Genomic DNA, 20263 nt, shown 5'->3' with positions numbered 1-20263 from the left:
GATCTACCAGCTGCTTTCCTGGTTATTGCTTTCTACTGATTTTCCATACTGAGGTACTTGTTGTAACTCATCAGCTCAGAAGCTGAAAAATGAATTGATTGTGCACTGGAGAAAAGCGCATATTGTGCTTTTATGTCTTAGGAATTTTGCCAATAGGAGATAACAAAGTATGATTGTCCCTCTTCTAAACTAGATGTTAACTACTTCATTGAATAGGAAGAGCTGGGAATTGCCTGGCAATGACTCTCATTTTCCTATGCAACATTTCCCGACTTGCTCTCTCTCAAGGCCTGGTGAAATATGATAGAGCTCTAAAGGCATCCTCTCAAGAAATTCATGTGTGCATTTCTTGCTTAGAATCAAATGTTTGAAGGGTTTTTGAGCTGTCACATGTCTGTCAGATTTTTCCTCTTTCTGTTGTAAAGATTCTCTGCTATGACAGAAAGAATGACTTGCTGAGGATTATACAGTACCGCTTCCTTGCATAGCTGGGCATGAGGAATTAATTACAATCTTAATGCTCAGCAGAAGTGACAGATTATGACTGATGGGGAATTGTGCTGGAGCAGCTCATCTGAAAGAAAGGAAGGGAAAGTTGGCTCCCCTGGCTCCCCTTGCACAGCTGGGAAGTATGCGTGTTTTAAAGCATGGCAACTGCCGTAGGAGTCTCTTCAGCCCAGCTCTACACTCCAGTGAAATATGCAGACCTTTGATCACTTCTCTGCTATGTGCCAGTACTTTATCCTTCACACAGACACATTCCTAGTGATCATGATGCATCTCTGTCCAGCCACTGAAGAGGTGAGCAAGGTCCAACATCTGAGACAGAAGCTCTTGCTGCTGGTAGTTGTGACTGACGCAGTGTGTGTGGCGCCAAAACAGCGTTACTTTAATCTTACCTCCTTTTCTGTCATGATGTACCTTCATTCCTATAGGGAAAATCCCCTGCAAATCCACTCATCTGTGAACTTGAAGGAAGAAGCCAGTGGAAACATGTTAATATCAGTATTTCTGCTTTTCTCTTTGTGGCCTATTGCCCCTAGTTCAGACAAAACTTGTTTTTTTTATGGTATTTAAGAACAAACATGAGGAGAAGGTACTGGGTCTTGTACACCTAAGTTATTAGAACAATGTGCAAAAATTATTTTCTCTTAATTTATTATAGTAACAGCGATTGCTGGGAAAAAATCAAGAGAATAATTGCAGTTAAAACCAATCTTTACAAATAAAGCCCTACAAGTGGTCAAATAAGGAAGATAGGGTCTTCTCTGTCACTTAGGAAAACTGGGTTTTGTTGAACAGCCTTGCCAAACCTATAAATCTTCATTACAAACTATTCTACTAGATATGGACAGTCATGCTAAATCTTCCCTACCTTTTACTGGCTTCTCTATATGGATAGTAAAGTCTTCTATGCAGAAATTTATATTATAGCTATATTATGTTCTTTCAAGCACAAAATGACAAACATTTGAGGAGCCTCATTTTGGTTAAGTCAACATTGCAAAAGCCTGTGGAAACATGCAAACAATTTCTGGTGGTTTGAGTCACCAGCCTATGAAAACTGATTTAATAATCTCAAACTGAAATTTGTAATCTTTAAATAGTTTAATTCTACAAAAAATTAGACTGAAGTCTTATTCTTGATCCTTTTGCTTTCATGATAACTGTAAAATTTCAACTTTAAAATGTATACTGACCAAAGGCAATGAAAGTTTTCAGAGTAATGTTCAAGAAGTGATACATTTTGTGTTGATCATTTTTTCTTCTTTCTCACACTTGAGATTCAGCTTTTGGCTGAATTACTGAGCCTTACACTTTGCTAGAGTACGTAGAGCCTGATATTCATTATTTCAAAACATGTTTAGCAACATATACTTTGTTGTGTTTCAATCCTAAATGATAAATTTCTTTTGGCCATAATTAGCAGAAATAGTTTTGACTTTTATTGATGTTTTTCTTGTTTTCTGTTGTTTATAAATAAGAATTTGGAGTTTGTACCTGTCTTGGGCTATTTTGACTGGAGGCTTCCTATTATTGTAGTCTCATTTATTTAGAACCAGATGATCATGCTGATAACACTTTTCTCTCCAGAAATACCAGCTTGCTGGGATTTTCAGTTGCTATACAAAAATACCTATCTTTTCCCAGTGTCATGATGCAAGTTTGTAAAGCAAAGTCAGAAACACTTCCTTTGTAGCACTTTGTGTCTTAAAAGAAGACCAAAAATTCCCTTCCTGACAAGTATTTCTTAACACTACCAGACTCAGTAGACTGTTCAGCCTACTTGTGTTCCTGCTAACACAAGGGAATGACAAGGAAGTTACTGATACGGCCAGACACAGAATTAGATTCTCTGTTGATATTTAAAATTATCAAAGAATAATTCCAAGGGCTTTTTCATTAATTACTATTGAATGAACATTTTCTTGGTTCAGTAATATTAAATGGGAAAACATATTTGAGAAGAAGAAACACAACAATTTAATGAAATATCAATTGACTCAGTGCTGTGAGGTTATAGAATGCAGTGGAAGTATTAATGAGGGCAGTTCCCTTTTCTTTTGCAGGTAATTCAGATTATCTTTTTGATGAACTTTGGTTTGAAAATTTTAGTGCTTTGCAGGCTTCTCCTTTGAACAAAACAATATGAAATTTCAGTGGTTTGAGAAAAAAGAAAAAAGAAAACTGGTGTTAACATCTACTCCTGAGCGCAAAGATCACCTATATAAATCTTTTCAGGCTCCGTGAAGCACTTTACTGTGTCCCAGCACTGGACTGCATGTAACTGAGCTCTTCCAGAAAAATATGTTTATACATGAACTCATGTAGGAAATAGTAGGCTGCTCTGAAAAATATTAGACTTTTCCTAAATTGAGGGTTTCTGTTTGTTAGATTTCTACTGACCTAAATTATAATTCTGAAGCTTAAAATCTAACAAAATATTCAAAATATAGAGCTGCCTTAACAATGTAGGAGTATAATACCCCTAAATGATGCAGTCAGTTCTTGCTTCTTGAGACACGATTTTAAAGGTGGACATAGAGAGAGTTTAGAACAGCAGAAATAATGCTGATGGACCAGCTGAACTATTCATCAAAACCCACAGTGCCGAAGCATAGCCATTTTATGTGGGAGATTGGTCTATAAAAGACAGAAGTCTTTGTGCAGCAGATAGTGAACTTCTGGAGTTTGTTGCCCCAGGATGCTTACAGAAGGCAGACAGTATAAGCAAATAAAAAATGGTTTAGACAAATTCATGGGTAACAGATCAGTAAGCAGATACTAAAACAAATAGACAACAATATACAATCAAGCATCTCTGATAGATCAAATTTCAATGCTCATGGAGAGTAGTCAAGCTAATGTGCTTTACCTGTGCACTGTCTGCTTTTCCAGTTGTTTGGAGACAGAATATTGGCCTATGTGGACTGCTGCTCAGAGGCAGAAATAAGCGTTTCTTATAATCCTCATAAGAGATTAATTATGAGTAATAATTTTTGGATATACCATAACATTATCTTAAACACCAAGGAAAAATAGTATATATGTTTAGATATGCATTTAATAACAAGGAAAGTTTTTTTCATGGTGTTTGCTTCAAATTGCACTTATTTATTTCTGGAATTTGGAAGTTCAATCTGAAAGACCAACACCAGTTCAAATGTAGGGATATGCAGTCTGATATACATATATATGCTCATAACTTTTAACAGAAGACATACTAAACCTATTACTTTTTAAGATTTTTTATTGCATTGAAATATTTTTGAGTTTTAAAACTCATAACTTGTGTCATAAAAATAGTAATTCATTGATTAATACAGGGTTAATATTTTTAATCACTTACTTGTAAGCTTCTCAATTATCTTTTTGATAGTAGTGTTTCTTTAAAAGAGAAAGTACACTTCTAGGAGAAGTAATAAAAGGCATTTTTAAATATTATTTCCTAACAAACATAAATAGAAAGAGATATTAAGTTTCAGGCTTCCATTGTACAAAGAATAACAACTCTCCCCCTTCCATAAATTAAAGAAGTCCCAAACCAAACCAAAACACCTTAAAACCAATTACACTAAGGGTTCCTCATTTTGCATATGCTGCCTAAGGTAGATTAGAAAATTTTAATACCTTTGGTTAGTCTTAAGCAATAAAGAAAGTATAGCAATTAGTTCCTTTGTGAGAAGTGTGTGTCTGGGGAATTATTTCTTACCATTGGACCTAGGCAGAGGTATTGCTGGACTCTTTTAGCTGTCACAAGTCTACAAGAATCTAGCCCAGAAAAATGTAACATTGATGAGTAGACAACACTGCTATGACCACCTCTGTCACCACTTTTTGAAAATAAGAACATTTTTTTCATTCAGAATTTCCTTAGGAGAAGAACAGGCCAACAGAATTGTCCAAGGTGGTAGATGCTGTTTTCCCCTCTGGGATACAAATAATTTTAAAACTTTTTTTTTTTTTTTCTGCTCCTGTACACCCCTTCTTCCTCCTCTCACAGAGCCTAATTGTGAGTTGGAAGACTGGCCTGGCCAGCAAGCTCCGCTCTGAGGCTGAGGAAATACAAAGAATAGGTAATCAGAGGTCAGCCTTCAGCCTCTCCCTTGATAGTTTCTGTCACAAAAGTAATGGCAGAAGAATTGCTAAGGGATGGTACTTGGGTGAGTAGAAAAAGTGAGTTCAAAGAGGAAGAAGAGCTTTTAGAGAGCTGTGTTTAATAACTGTAGATTCTGCAGGCTAGAGTTTTGCTGCTGAGTCAAATTTTAAAATCCCCAACTTAAAATCTAGAAAAAAGTTTGATCATCTCTTTTCTTAGGCTGGCAAAGAGGAGCATTTCTACATATATTGCAGAAAGAGAGAAAAAAGAAACTGTTATATATCAGGTGAAATTTTCATCTTAGTAGTTCCATAAATCTTAGCTTTTGAAATTCACTTCAAAACTGTTGTCTTTGACTCCTTAAATTGTGCCTAAAACTAAAATGATCAAAGTTAATTCAATATTAATAAAAAGAGGGTGTAGAGTGCAGGAATTACTATTTTTTTTTAGCAAAAACTCTTTGGTCTGTATGTATCCTCCCATTATTACAGGTATAAAGTTTCCAATTTGACAATGACTCAGGGTTTGGTAATTCACTTAGATGACCTAGAATAGCTAGTAAGTTTTTACCTTGGTAAAATGATGAAACTAATGATAATGAATCTAACAAATGATTCCCATCTAATATATGATATGATACAGTTAATGTCTTCTAATGATATTAGAAAAAACCTGTCATGTTAATTATCAATATAATCTAGTACAGAAATGTGAGAAGGTAATGAAACGATACACTTATTTGGTTAATGGGACTTACATCAAAAGAACCAAAGTGAATAATTTTCATAATCTTAACTTGAAAGGGCACAGTGTTGGCAGCTGAAATCAGATTCACAAGTGAAAGATTTGTAGAGAAAAATGATAAATTTTTTGTTTTCTTTCTCTTGAATCAATAAGCTGGTTAGCCATCTAAATGAAAGTTATGCAACCAATAATGATTGCTCTGTTTTTCAACATAGAATTACTGCTTTGTATTTGTTGCAAATTTTATCCTGAAAAGAATTATAGTTCTCCTGATCAAGACAATATGGTTAGCAAAAGAATGAAGTAGTTTCAGTATTCCAAATGGGAGTGACAGATTTCTGTAGCAGTGTGTAGCAATTTCCATTCACATACATCCAGTATATGCAGTCCTCTTTAGATGGTAATCGCTACTGAATAAATTGAAAAATACATATTGATTTTAAGTATAGAATTTTCTAATACTCATTTTAAATAGTAATGCTCTCAATATAGTTAGAGGTATTAATGTAAGTTATATATGGACCTTGAAAGGAATATGGTCCTTGAACAGATTTCCACCACCTTTTGTAGTATTTTGCTTTAGGTTTAATCAATCTGGAAAAATACCCCAAACAAAACCCAAAACCAACCAAAAAATAACAGCTCTTCCCCCAAAAAACCACAAACAAAACACCCCAAACCCAACCCAGATTCTGGACTTATTCTATTATTTCAAAAACAGATTTGCAGAAGTCATCCGTGGTTTCATTAAAGTTCACTAAAACTGTATTTTCCTGAATGGTTTGAGGAGATCTCCTGTGGAAAGGATCATAAAATAAGAATTCTGCTAGTGCTAGAAGAGATGAGACACACGCAGGGAAAAGAAAGCAGCACAAAATATAAATAATGGGTATAGGGTAGAAGGCCCAAGAACAAAACTATTCACAGATATTACAGGAAAAAATGATAAAGTCATCTCTGTGAGGGAAGCTGCTGTTAGTTGATCTTTCTTAGCAGTGGGAGCAAAATTAGTTCTGCATTGCTGGGAGAAGCAATATTAAATGCTTCATGCCTCCTGACTAGGTAAGCAAAACTCTCAGGAGCAGAGGGAAATTCCTGTGCTGCTGAGTGTTATGTGCATGGGGATCTGCAGCGGCCTTTTACAATTTCTGAAGGCAGGTAGTATGAATTGAAAAAATAGAGAAAAAGAATGTGAGGCTGGAAATGTGAATCATAAAAAGTGACTGCAAATGAATGAAAAGAGATTTTACCCAAGGAGAAATTATTTCCTTAAAATCCAGGTCCCCTGGCATTGCTGGTAAGTACTGCGTCTAGAACTCTACAATTCACAAAATGTAGAAAAGAGCTCCTGTCAAAAAGAAAAGAGCTCTTTTGAATCAACTTATAGAGTGCTTGCCAGCACCAGCGTAACAGACCTTTGTGATACAAATACCTACATACACAGGTAAAAGTATCAAGAGGGGCAAAACCTAGGCCCTAGATCACTGTGTCTTTAAAACACAGGAAAATAAAATTAATTCTAGAAATGCTTATCAACTCATATCATGATCATCCAAGATCAAATTAAATTATAGCCTTGGGAAACATTCTTAGTGAATGGTGGAAATCATAAAATTCTTCTCCAGAAAGAGATATATGAAGGTAAAGAGGATTGAGATAAAACATTTATTTTATAACGTATATTGATCATACAAAACAGCAGCAGCTCCATAGCTGCTTCTTCATTAAAAAGCTTGAGTATTTTAAGGATATTTTGAAAATTCAGGAAAGAAAGAAAGACAGAAACAACAGAAAAATTAATTGCACTGACATATGCCTTAAACATAAACTTGAGCAATTATATGGGAAATTATGTGATATTAAAGGAGTTAAGAGACATTAATTGCTCCTTCTAAGTCTTTGGTTTGTTTTGGTCAAATATATTTGGTTTCAGAGGTATGATTATTCCTTTTCTGGTAAATTGATCTATCAAGGATACTTTTGCTCATAGCAATGATGCCATAAATTTTGTGAATCTCACAAGCAATGATCTCACATCTTTTCACTCTTACAATTATTTCTAGTCTCCTTTTGTTACAGTGTCCTCTCTCATACAAAATGAAGTGTTAACAAGGGAATGTCAGCCTTGAAATGAGTCTAATCTCTCTAGTAAGTGAGCTGGTTACTCTTTGTCCTTTCAATCATATTATCATTTTAGATAAATATGCACAAATCCAGTAACTTTCCTGAATACCTTGTGTTTTAAAAGTTTCTAACTGCATTATGATAATGCTGGTGAAGCAAGTAATGGGTAAATCACTGTTTTTTAAGAATGACATGCTTTTTGAGAAATTACCTAACTAACGAAGCAGGGCTACAAACATCTCCTGTACTTTCCATATCAGATTTCTATTTATAATGAGCACTGTTGAGTTATAGGAGCCTGCACTGGTGCACTTTGGTAAGAATGCTTTAGATGCGAAAAAAGGGATGGCATTTGTCATTCAGATTGCTTTAACTGTTTTGCTTATTTATTAAAAAGTGGGTGTTTTTGTAAGCATAATTCTGTTCCAAATGCGGAAACCAGTAAATTATATTTGTTTTTCCTGACACTCCAAAATATTTAATGGCAAAAAGTAAAACAGAGTTTATATAATTAAAAATTTGCCCGATTATAGGCAGAGGGAATCACTGCCTCCATAATGGCTGTTCTTAATATCACTGAATGGGAGTCTTTTGTTTCAGGTTATGTCATCTCCATCATTTTTGGGTGTCTTCCTTTGGGGGTTCCCTTCTCAATATAGCAGGTCTGGCAATGCTTATGAGGGAATACCTGAAGCATTAAAGGTTCCTCCAGTACTTTCCAAGTTCTGAGTTTGGATGCATTTTATAGAGTCAGGCCTCTCAATAACTGCAGCTTGTATGGAAAACAGCTCTGAAGCAAAAGTTAATAGCTGTACACAACTAGTGAATATTCCAAAACCTATTTACTTACTCTCATGCATATTGTGTAGCTGGCCTTCAGGAAAAAAAAATGTAGTTGTTTCATACGTACAACCATGCCTTTGTGTCTTTATGTACGTGTAAGGGAAGAGTTAAAGTAGAAAGGCACAGATGGCTGTATGTGTGTGTTAGAAGTGAGAAAGGAGATTTCTGAGGAGGTGGAAGGTGTTTAGTGTCATGTGTAAGATTCCCCGCAGTGATACTAATAAAACTTACATGTTATATGTAAGTTTTTTATAACATGCAGTAAGGTTCATGTTTTGGGACCAAGGTGTCACTTGAAATTGAATATCTTAGCATTTGTTCGTTCTGTGAATTTGATTAAGATGGATGTATGTGGAAAAAATTCCACATTATGGTCTGTTGACCCTGGCTGAATGTGAGGTTGCTAATCACTCTCCTCAGCTGGACATGAGAGAAAAAGTAGAACATAAGTCCTGTTGGTGTGGATAAGGACAAGCAGAGATCACTCACCAGTTGCCATGTTGGGCAAAATGGACTCAGCTTGGGGAAATGAGTATATTTTATTACCAAGCAAGTAGGTTAATGAGAAATAAACCCATATCTTTAAATTACCTTCTTCCACCACTCCCTTCTTCTTTGAGTCAAATTTACTTTCAATTTTTTCTTCCTCTTCCCCCGCAGTGGTGCAGAGGAACGTGGAATAGGAGTTGTGATCATCACATCTCTGCTGCTTCTTCCTCCTCAGGGAGAGGACTCCTCACACTCTTTTCTACTTGATCTTGGTTTTTCCCTGATGGGACAGTCTCCAACATGAACTTTTCCATGAACATGACTCCTTCTCACACTTTGCAGTTCTTCATTAAGTCCGGCATGGATCTCTTCCATCCAGTGCAGTCCTTCAGGAATGGACTGCTTTAGTGTGGGTCCTCTGCAGGGTAACAAGTCCTGCAATAAAACCTACTAGAGCATGGATTCCTCTCTTCATGGGCCAGAGGTCCTGCCAGGAGCCTGGTCCAGAGTGAGTTTCTCTTGGGCTCACAGCCTCCTTCAAGCATCTACTTGATCCAGTGTGGGGTCCTCCATGGGCTGCAAGTGGAACTTAACTCCCCCATGGACCTCCATGGGCTGCAGAGGGACAGCCTGACTCACCAGAGTCTGCACCAGAAGCTGAGAGGGAATTTCTGCTCAAGTACCTGGAGCACCCCCTCCTTCTTCATTGACCCTAGTTTGTGCAGAGCTAACAAATATTTTTCACACTCTTGGTGAAGTTACCGTTGTACAGCAACCTTCCCCCCTTCTTTACTCTGTTATCCAACAGGCCCTATCACTACTGCTGATGGGCTTGGCCATGGCCAGCAGTGGGTCCATCTTGCAGCTGGCTGGCATTGCCCTTTTTGGACGTGGTCAAAGCTTGTGACAGCTTCTCACAGAGCCACCCCATAGACCTCATGCTACCAAAACCTGGCCATTCAGACCCAATAAACATGTACAGCAATTCATGTTGCTGGGAGAAAGTTGTTCTTAAGTATGATAGAGACCACCTATTTTACAAAAGAGTTTATATTTTTGTTTTATCTCCTCTGAAAACAGGACATTATCTACAATATCTGTTCCCAGATGACACCCAAAGATATGCAGATTGCTGAGACCTTTGGATTTCTCAAGGTCAAATCAAACTGAAGGCAATCATTCCTCATCCAGCTTAGCCGAGCCAAGTTACTTGCTTTGGCACTGCTACCGCATCCTAAAAAAGCAGATTTTTCTTGCTTGTGGGCAGGTGGTTAGAATACCATATAGAGCTCATTTTTGACTGTCAAGATTGAAATTATTTCTCAGCCAAGGATAGCTATAAGTACATCTGTTAGCTATTAAATTGTGGAGGAAAAAAAAAAAAAAACTTTGCAAAGGTTCAAAATGTACCTCATATGTAAGAAAAAAGTAAATCAGAATTTCAGACCAACTTCTTTAAAAATGTCTAAAAAAATAAATGTAATTCCATTATGTTCTGAACAAGAAAATTACTGCAACTGTGGTAGACCCTGTTCTTAAGCCAATGAGACTTCAACTACAGTTTGAGACACAGTAGCATAGGTGATTATTATTAATGTGTCAAAGACTTCAGTAAAACCTGAAATTGTTTTTTTTTGCTCATACCAGTATGGTTTTTAAAAGATGTTTGGATTCTATATATCAAAATCTGGATAATTTAATGTATTTGCCTGAAGTATTGCTAAAGCAAACCAATTAAGTCAGAAGAATAAGAAATGTTAAATATATTTATTTTTTATTACAAGACAGTTAATTTAAGAAAGTGAAAGACTACTCTTCATTAGTAGACGCTTTATGAAGTTTAGGAGATTGTTCAGTAATTAAAACTTATGCTTATGAACTAGATATGAAATTAACAAATACTAAGTTAATTATTACTTACAGCAATTTTTCTCTTATGAATTCATTCAGATATCTTCAACATTTAATTAAAAACTTCATGTGTTAGAGCAACAGAGGGCATGGTTACAGTCAGTCAGAGTGTCTAAGGATGCTCAACTAAGATAGAAAAATAGAAGTTTGCATTGCTTTCAAAGTATGTTATATTATTGACTGCAATTCCTTTGTAGCAAAGACATCTCACAAGGAATTGATGTAAAATTCCCAGTGAGCTAATAGTACCTTACATTGATATTTGCCTTGAGGATTTTTAGTTTTGCAGCCATTGTTGAAGAGTGCTAGAAGCATTCCAAACTATTTTTTCACTTTGAATTGTATTTCTTTTTCTCAGAAGTATTGATCTTTACACTTAAAACTGTTATTCATTTACATAGATCTAAACCCATAAAGTTGATAGCAGTAGTCTGCAAGGCTATCCATAAGAAAAAGAGTAGAGTCAACAGTTTCAAAAATGATGTTTGTGTTAGTAACTTGGCCTAGTAGAATTGCAGAAAAAGATGGACAATAGTTTTATTTCAGCATGCCCAGCTAAAATGTTTAACTATGAATGAAACAAATAAATGCTCATTAGTACATTTAGATCAGGAGCCACACTGCCAATGTAGCACACAGAGGTGGTCTCTTCCTTGCAATTTAGGTCAGAGATTTCTGCAGGATTCATGGAAGACAGGGCCAATGACTAATTTTGCCTATGAATCAATTTGGCCTCTCTTCTTAGGTAAGAAAACCAAGTGTGTGGGTTTTTATTTTAAAAATATCAACATAGTCTTTGCAAGAGGAATTAAAAATAACCTACCATGGTGAATCAAACATGGCTTTCTAAAGCCTGTAGTCTGGTTTGTTTGCAGGAATATTTTATTATTCTATTGTGGAGTAACTCAACAATGAAATTATTTTAAAAATTAAAACCAAGATCAAGAAACAGATGATCTGGTTCACTGTAACGTGATTCTTTGCTGTGGTTTGTTATTAATGCATGCAGTGAAAATCTTGAACAAAACTTTGTTTTCAGATTCCAGAGTGTTCCACAGGACAGTGTTTGCAGTAGTATTGCTAGAGAGGGTACAAAGTCCCCAGATAACTGCCCTATGCAAATACTACAGTAACATTTTGAAAGAATTGCTTTAGGAAAATAGATTTTCTTGCCTCTTTTCTGTTCACAGGTATGCAGGCACTTATTTTTTACAACATAACTTACTTTTCTATTGAGCCTATATGTGGGAGAACTTGATTTATATAACCCAAACATGATATGGCAGAAGGTTTTACATTTAACTGCTGAAGTACTACTCCCATCTACTAAAGTAGACAACTAGAACTGCTGCTTTTTGTTTCTTTTCTGTTTCTTTTTTTCTCCCCTATACCCTTAATATGTTTATTAACATTGTAAATTTTAATTCTATTTCTTCTAAGTAAAAACTGCTTGTGTAGAATAATCTGCTTTTTCCAATATGAGAATTTGTATAGAATTCCTCTTTTATCACTACAAGATACTTTATTTTGCATGAGTAGGAAAATATTCTGGTTTATGATGCTTATTTCAAGAGTAGAAACAAAATACATATTTCCCCTGGTTTAGAAATAATAAAATGAACCACTTATAATTACTGCAGTCTGTAATCTTTTTATTTTTGCCTTAGGCCTTAAAGAACACACCAGACACCTGTGTTAAACCCTTAGATTTTCAGAGGGTCTCTGAAAACCTTTGCAAGACCTATCCATGCAGACAGTTTTTTCCTCCAATTTTGTTTCTACGTACTTAGTGCAAAACTCTTTTTTTCCCTTCCTCTTAGTGATTTCCCAATAATAATAAAGGAGGAGATTATTTGGGGATAAGAGATTGTGTCTGGTCTGAAATTGAGTCACTGACTGGCCTTTGCCATATTATTTTTCTGACATTTATGAGGTAAACATGCCAGCAGAATTAACTTTCAAATCCTTTCACCCTTCTGAGTGAAATTCAGTCTTGTGCATGAAGTCTGTAAGGATACAAAACTTTGTCACAATATATTCTTCTGTATTCAGGAGGATGAATGGAAGGGAAAATTAGATACTTTTTGAGCTATTGTTTGGCTTTGTCACTGATGGAAGAGACCCATTTAATAATTTTCAGAAGTGTCAAATCAAACACCAGAATTAATGGACAACTCTCAACCTATACTTTCATACATTTTACTAGTAAAATACGTGACACTTTATAGAAGAAACTATCAATGACATAAAGCATTGCAAAATCTTGAAACAGAAATAATTTTATTGTCCAAACTGTATATCTCTTAAAAAAAAATAAATTACATAGTAAAAAACTACTTTTTTAGGATAATTCAATTATCCTAAATTATTAAAATCCTATTATTATAGCATGCTCTTTATGTTTAGGAAATCATATATTTACCAACTAGGGCAGTTTTACATTTTTGTTTTCAGTGGTTTATAAATTTAGTCTTGAATACTGTGCAATATGGCACTGTTCTAGAAAAAAATAAGATCAGTCTTTTTCTTTTCTGCAAATAGGTTATTATTTTTTCAGCTTTCAATGAAAGTATATCTAGAATTCCATTAAAATATAGTACTGCAATGCTCATCCTTTTAGCTGCCAAAAAATAGCTGCTTGAAAAAGGATTAGTCAGATTTGGGGACTTGCAAATTAAGTAATTATTGTTTTTATTTGATTAATGTAGTCAAAGTTAATAAAATGAACTTTTGAGGATTCCTTATTCATCTAATATTTCATAGCCTCCAGGTTATTGATTAGCTTGTCCTTTTAACATACTCACCCTCCTCCCCAACCAAAACAAACCTCCCCAATTTTTTTTTGTTTTGACTTGTGAATATCCCTGATTAGTGCTGTTACAGCGTTCAGCTGAATCTCCTGGTGAAGATGGCTTTCTCTCTCCAGTTGATTTTTAGTTAGTTTTAGTGTTCTCCTGCAGCCTTTTGCTCTGAGGGCTTATCTTCCAGAGAGTGAAAAGTGATGAGCAGCTGGAGGCAACAAGCTAGATCAAAAGTCTGTTTCTGTCGGTGGACAGACTTGTTTATTCAAAAATAAATAAGAGGTATCACTATTCATGGTCCCATCTGTAAATGCTTCATCCTGGTAATAATTCAGTGTGCATGACAATTGCTGTCTGGGGTTAAAGCACAACAACTTCTCTGCATGAGTGATTGCAGAATAAGAGGTCCCGTCTGAAAGCAAGCAGAAGCGTGCGGTAGAAGGCAGACTGGCATTATGAAAATGACAGCTACTTGGAGAACTAAATACAGGAAGTTTACATACTCTGCACCTTAGCTTAAGTACTAATCTGTAGTTTGTCATGTTGTAATACTGGGACATGCTGCACCAGTATGATTTTCTGTTAGAGGATGGCATAAATGTCATTTTTCTTCATCACTTGGCCTTCTCTTAAAGGTTTTTTTTAAGCTTATGCTGTTTAGCTTTTTACAGCTGTATGAATCCTACCTCCAGGACAGAATAATCTATGCTCTGAATCTGAGGCCAGTTTAGATACAACAGTATATTTTTGATGAATAAAACCAGTCTTAAACAGTATCTTCATGTAACTGTGACGTATGTACATTCACTGGTATTTACCTGAGATAAATTCTGATGGCTCAAAATTTTGTCACTACAGAAGTGGAGTTAATAATCTGTTAATTATATTTAACTGAAAAGTCTGTTCTTCCTTTCTTGTGTTATTTCTGACAAAACAGTGTAGTAAACAGGTCCTGCAACCAGCTCATACAAAATTTTTATATATTTTGACTTAAGTAACACTCTCATGTCCAAAGGATTTCAGTGCAGGTAGTTTTAAGCAGGTGTTGAGTTGTATGCAAAGTCAAATTCCAAACCTGGAGATATGCGGATTTTCATAACATTGTTGGATTTGGGAGTTTTTGCTTGTATTTTGATTTTTGGGTTTGGGGTTTTTTTGTTGTTTGCTTGTTTGTTTAAAAAATCTTTTAAACTAACCATTTTTTTCAATTCTGCTTAGAACCATTGGATACAAAAAGAAGTATGTGAAAGTTCCACATGGTCATATTTGGGTGGAAGGGGATCACCATGGACACAGCTTTGACAGCAATGCTTTTGGTCCTGTAAGTTGATTCTCTGTATGTTTTGCAACAGAAAAACTGCATATGTGAAACACAGTGAATATGAATTGATTGTGATTGCAGTTTTATTCTTTTTGTGAGAATTATTAAACTTTATAAAATATCTTGGTCAGTGGATATTGAGTTTTTTCTTAGCTATTATAAAAAGAATAAAGACTTCTTTCAATTCCCCACATGGAAGATGTGGTAGAGATTTTAAATTTGGAAGGAGATACTGGAATTGTAGCCAGAGGGTGAGCCAGCTCCCTGTAGCTGACAGATGCTCCCTGAGGACATTTTGCCAGCTGATACAATTTGGAATGATTCCCTTCTTGGGGGCTTTGTCTTGCTTTAGTGCCAATGCTGGGATGAAAAAAAATGGGAAACTGTAACCCTGCTTAACAAGTGTTAACTGGTAAATTGGTTGGTGGACAATAGTAGAGATATTTCAAAACTGTTCCCAAAGTAAATATTTAAATTTTATTTGCATATTGAATGAAAACCTGTAAAATCTCTTTCTTGATGGGTAAAAGTATGCACCTTTTCACCAGGAGGATGGTAATTTTTTTCTCTAAACTCTAGTTAGGGTTTGATTTTGGCTTTGTTGCACTTTGTATAGATTCTTGTTCTTGTTTTAACTTAATCTAGCATGCAGGAAATAGTTGCATAAACTGTGTATCCTGCTGTGGAAATATAAGCTCTTGTAGCCCTATTACACATTTTTCTCTCCTTTTAAGAGAAAATATTCCCCTAATATTATTTAAAAACCCACTGTTTGTCACAGGGAAGTTGTCAAGATTGGATTTTTCTACCCTTATGGATTTCACATCTATTTCATACAGAAGTCATCCCACTGACTATTGAATTAATGACCTTATGAATTTGTCTGGCTTCTAAGCTTAGAAGTTGAGCCCAATTATTAAGTTTAAATAATTATTTCTCAGGGAAATAATGCAAAATAGGCCTACTGTCTGATTTGAAGTATGTAATGGTGATGCTTTCTTTTAGTTTGTTTCACTTTTTTGTGCTTGTACTTCTTGCTGTTTTCCATTATTATTTTCCTTCTACTATCTTCTAAGATTTCTAACATCTAGTTTTAGAGGTTCTTTCCTGCAGAATTAATTCAGTCTATCCTGTGCAGGTATCTCTTTCCTCCCTTAGTAAGCTTTTCTCTGTCACTCTTTGTTCCCAACATAAATCTTAGTCATAAAGCCACTAATCTTCTTTTCACTTACAAATATACTGCCAATGTAGGCTCAGAGCATAAAGAACCCTTAGCAGTTGGACATTGGTTTCAGATTTACAGCAGCTCACACAGAAATTCATACCAGGTAAAATCCTCAAGGTAGACACCATGCAGCTTTCATGCAAGATAGAATGTTGGGGTAAATCTAAATATTTTCAGTTATTTGCTCAATTCACGGATGTTTATAAATATTAGTAAATCCCCTGGCCTAGGCACTGACCTCACATTAATCATCAGTTGTTAGCTAACATCAGATAGCGTGCCAGGTTTCTTACAGCAATGGCACTTTTGAGAGCTAGCAGGACAGGTTTTGACAGTGAACTCTTTATCTTTCTGCAGGAAGAATGACCTTTGCATTGCTTTGATGAATACATTATGGGCAAGTTAGCTGTAAATAGGTATTTTCCTCTCAAAATTAAATTAGAACAGCAATTGCTGAATGCAAGCAGAAGGGGCAGAAGAGATCACGAGGTTTGAAACTAGCTTCAGAATAATAAAATGCAGAAATTTTTTGTCTGTAAAAGAAAATGGAAAGTGTATTTAGAAGGACACACTGCACTCCAGGTCCTTTTCATCCTACATATTTAAGATTTTAGGTTACTGGGACATTTTCTACTCCTCTTCTGTACTGTGGAGATTATTTGCACAAGTGAATTAAAATATTAAAATCACTCTTTCAAGCCATTCAGGAGGTATGTACTTTTTGAAAGAAAAATTCTCTCATAAGACTGCAGCAGTGGTAAGGAACAGACATGGTAAGATATGGAAATGTTTTTCTCACTTTGTTAGTATATAGGTCACTTAGGACACTAGTTAAACATTTTGTATGTTACAATTCTGACTTTCAAAATTATGTTTTCTTTGATCAAAAGATGCAGTAGAACTAGTGGCGGGGTTAAGTGGACTGTGTTGTAGGCCACCATTTCTTGTATTTTCATGTGATCATATAGTAGAAAGGCATCTGTAGTGCGGGTAGACTCAGTAATGTTTTGTAGATGAACTTAATGAGTTACATGGGGCATAAAAGGAAATTATGGAAAAACAGATTGAGAACAGATGTTAGAATAATCTTTTCTCTTAGAGAATAACAATATGTGTAATGGCCTAATGGGTGATAAAGCAAAAACCCTGATACAAATCAAATTCTAATTAGATGCACCTTTGGAGAGATATGAATTTCTAAACTGTAAGACTTGACCTGATTAAATTGTGTTCATTTAGTTCATAAAAATTATATAATATAAATAATACTTTGTTATTGCATGATTTTATAGGACTAAAATTGGATTTTTAAAGAACAGACACATATTTTCCTGAAGTGTCTAAATAAAATGAAAATGTTTAAACTAAGATTTGTAAAGGTTTATTAGTTCCTTTCTGCTTAATTGTGTCTTTGAATGAAATTAGTACCTTAACTGATATTACAAAAAAACAGGTTATCTATGGTTAGTGCTGAAATAGAAATGCTATTAACTTTGTATATGATCAAAACTTAAATATTAATTATCTTTCCTTATATGGGACTAAATTAATTAGTTTATGGCTATTGCACATTGCCTTTTAAAAAAATGCTTTGTGTGATACTGAATGGCAGGTGATACATCTATTGCTTTAATGCTGATGTGTTTCAGGTTTGGAAATCTGTCAGCCATTCATAACAGTGAAAACAGCTGTTTTGAATAGAAGCCAATAAACATCTAGAGAACTTGCATATTTTTACTATTATTTAAGGAGTATAAAAATTACATATTGCTGGATTTTTTTTTCAGTTACTTGGATTAGGATAGAGATTTCTATTAAATTGACTGTTACTGTTTCTAAATTCTGAGTGAAGTCAAGCTTTTATAATATTAGGTTAGCATTCCTTATTTGGCATACTATAGAAATGTGATAATGAATACCTTTTATAATTAAGATACCACTTTTTGAAGTTTCTTCTTTTTGTTTTCAGTTCTGGTAATTTTCCTGTTTGATGGACCTTTTTACTATGGGTTGTAGTTCAACAGCATAGGAAATATAAAAGTAATGTTCCTGGAAATGCTTCTGCTTTCTTAGATTAGAAATGCAGGAGATATTATAAAGAACTGATGAAGTATTAGACTTTTCTGCTGCTTCAAATGTCTTAAAAATTTTAAAGGGTTAACTTTATGCCAGATCAGTTATTGTCTTTGCCTGCATAGTCAGGATACTATCAGCAAAAAAGCAAAGTGGCAATTTATATCGTGTCCAATATTCTGGCTAAATCAAGGGAAAAGTCATTATAAACAATATTTGGTTTAGATTAAATGTTTAGAGCTGGCATCCAGCAGTGCAGAGATGGTTATCCAACCAATATGTGAGGCTATCTAAGAAACAGTTATTAATAAGTGCATGGAATAACTGATATATTCCTAGATGTACACATGTGAGGTGAGAAGCTCCCTCTTAATTTTAAAAAGTAAACCAGGAAAATTTTATCTTCTAAGGCTCTTATTTATACATTTATATGTTTCCAAATGCCTCCAAGCTGAGGATATGAAAGAGCTTTATAAAATTAGGGCTTGCAATCAATGGCAGTCTTTCAGCTATCATGTAAAAGACCTGAACAAAAGCTCATTAAAGTCAGTGAGAGATTTCTATTGGCTTTAATGGCTTTGGATAAAGTTCTTTATGGGTTAAGCTTCACAATCCAGTGTAAGGGCAAAAAAGCTATTATGTTCCTTAGCTTCCTGGGAAACTTGTGACACAGGTAGGTTGAGTACTTGTCAAAAACATTTCTTTTGGCTCATCCAGGTCCCTATCCAAGCCCTTTTCCTAAAAATATATCCGTCTTTAATGTGTTTATTTTCAAAACTAAATCTTGTTGAACCTCAGCCTAGATTTTTTATTTGACAGAAGTTTTACATTTGTAAGCTTCAAATGAGTAAATTCCTTTTAGTCAGCATTACTGTAAAGACCAATTTTTTTGATTGCCTATTCTGTACTGTAAATTCATGGAATAAAACATGTGAAAAACGTTTCTATCTGTTTAACTTCATTTTCATTTAATAGTACAAATCTGTAGACTGTGGCTAGGAAAGTACAAACTAGGATGACGCTGAACAGAATATGCTGGATTTATTAGTTTTTTTAATTTGATTTTCAAAGGCAATCATCATCCCTTTCAGCTATAAGATAGGAATGGGTTTTACTGTTAACCCTCAATGGGAAAATTCAATTACTAACAGTTGGAGGATGTGGCCTCTTATGATTATTGTTTTAGGCTGATCTAGTTTTTCTTTCTGTAACTACTGCTAGTGAATATAAGTAGTCAAAAGCAGAAAATAAGAAAATTACATTAGACAGTAAGTTGAACTGAAATATGACACTTCTAGTGGAGTGCAGAGATTACTGTTGATAAAGGAAATATTTAAACCAAGATGTCTGTAGCTCATGAGAGTACCTGTGCTTAATTTGCTCTGTCATCTTCTGAGGGAGGTTCAGTGGACAGTTGAAGGAGGAAGCAGATCTCTTTCTGCTGTTTTGAATTACTTACAAAACAGCAAACCAAGAATGCCACGTGTCCTTAAAGTGCACATCATCTTGGTGGCGATCTTGCCATCTGGTGAAACTTTCTTATGTGAACTATAAACTAGTGCAAGTATTACATAGTTCCCTGAAATGGAGCAGCCTCTAAGACAAGAGGTGGGAAGAGTTTAACAGCTCACAGCAGTGCACTGAACATCACTGCATTAAATTGCACAGTAAGGCACACAGTGAGGCCACACTTCCCACAGAGACCTCTGCCAGGTCTCGAAATAACCTGCTGACCCTATTTGTGTCCACATACTCCAAACTGCCATTCAAACAGGCTTAAGACAAATATGTCAATAGCAGAGTACCAAACCCCGTTTTCCTTAGTTTAGAGCAGTCAAGAAGAGATAGTCAAGGGTGGCAATACAAAAGTGTGATTTTAACAAGGAAACACTTATCTGTGCTTACACTCATAAAGGTAATGTAGATGAGGAGAAAAATGATGACAAAGTAGTCAGTGAAGGCTGGGAATGAGCTGCTGTGCGTTTGTCTGCATTACCTTGCTATCAGATGTTGCAGATTATTCTGTTATCTTTTTGCCACCACTGCCACCAGTGCACCTTCACTCTGCTGTATAAATGTAGCCTTGGAGATTGGCATGATTCTTATGGGGTCAGTGACATTTCTAGTTCTCT

General features: G+C 35.2%; 1 protein-coding gene across 1 annotated transcript in view; it reads left to right on the top strand.

The window, feature by feature from the left end:
* Positions 1-20263, top strand: part of LOC131592279 (mitochondrial inner membrane protease subunit 2-like) — a 404870-nt gene that overhangs the window by 297774 nt on the left and 86833 nt on the right. The window contains exon 5 of the mRNA XM_058863685.1: positions 14731-14833. Coding sequence (XP_058719668.1) covers positions 14731-14833 — 103 coding nt within the window. The remainder of the gene's footprint in view (positions 1-14730; positions 14834-20263) is intronic.

This window comes from Poecile atricapillus, chromosome W (assembly GCF_030490865.1).
Source record: "Poecile atricapillus isolate bPoeAtr1 chromosome W, bPoeAtr1.hap1, whole genome shotgun sequence".
In the NCBI taxonomy this organism is placed as follows: Eukaryota; Metazoa; Chordata; class Aves; order Passeriformes; family Paridae; genus Poecile; species Poecile atricapillus.
The sequence above is the reverse complement of the archived record's forward strand: the minus strand, read 5'-3'. Positions and strand labels throughout refer to the sequence as shown.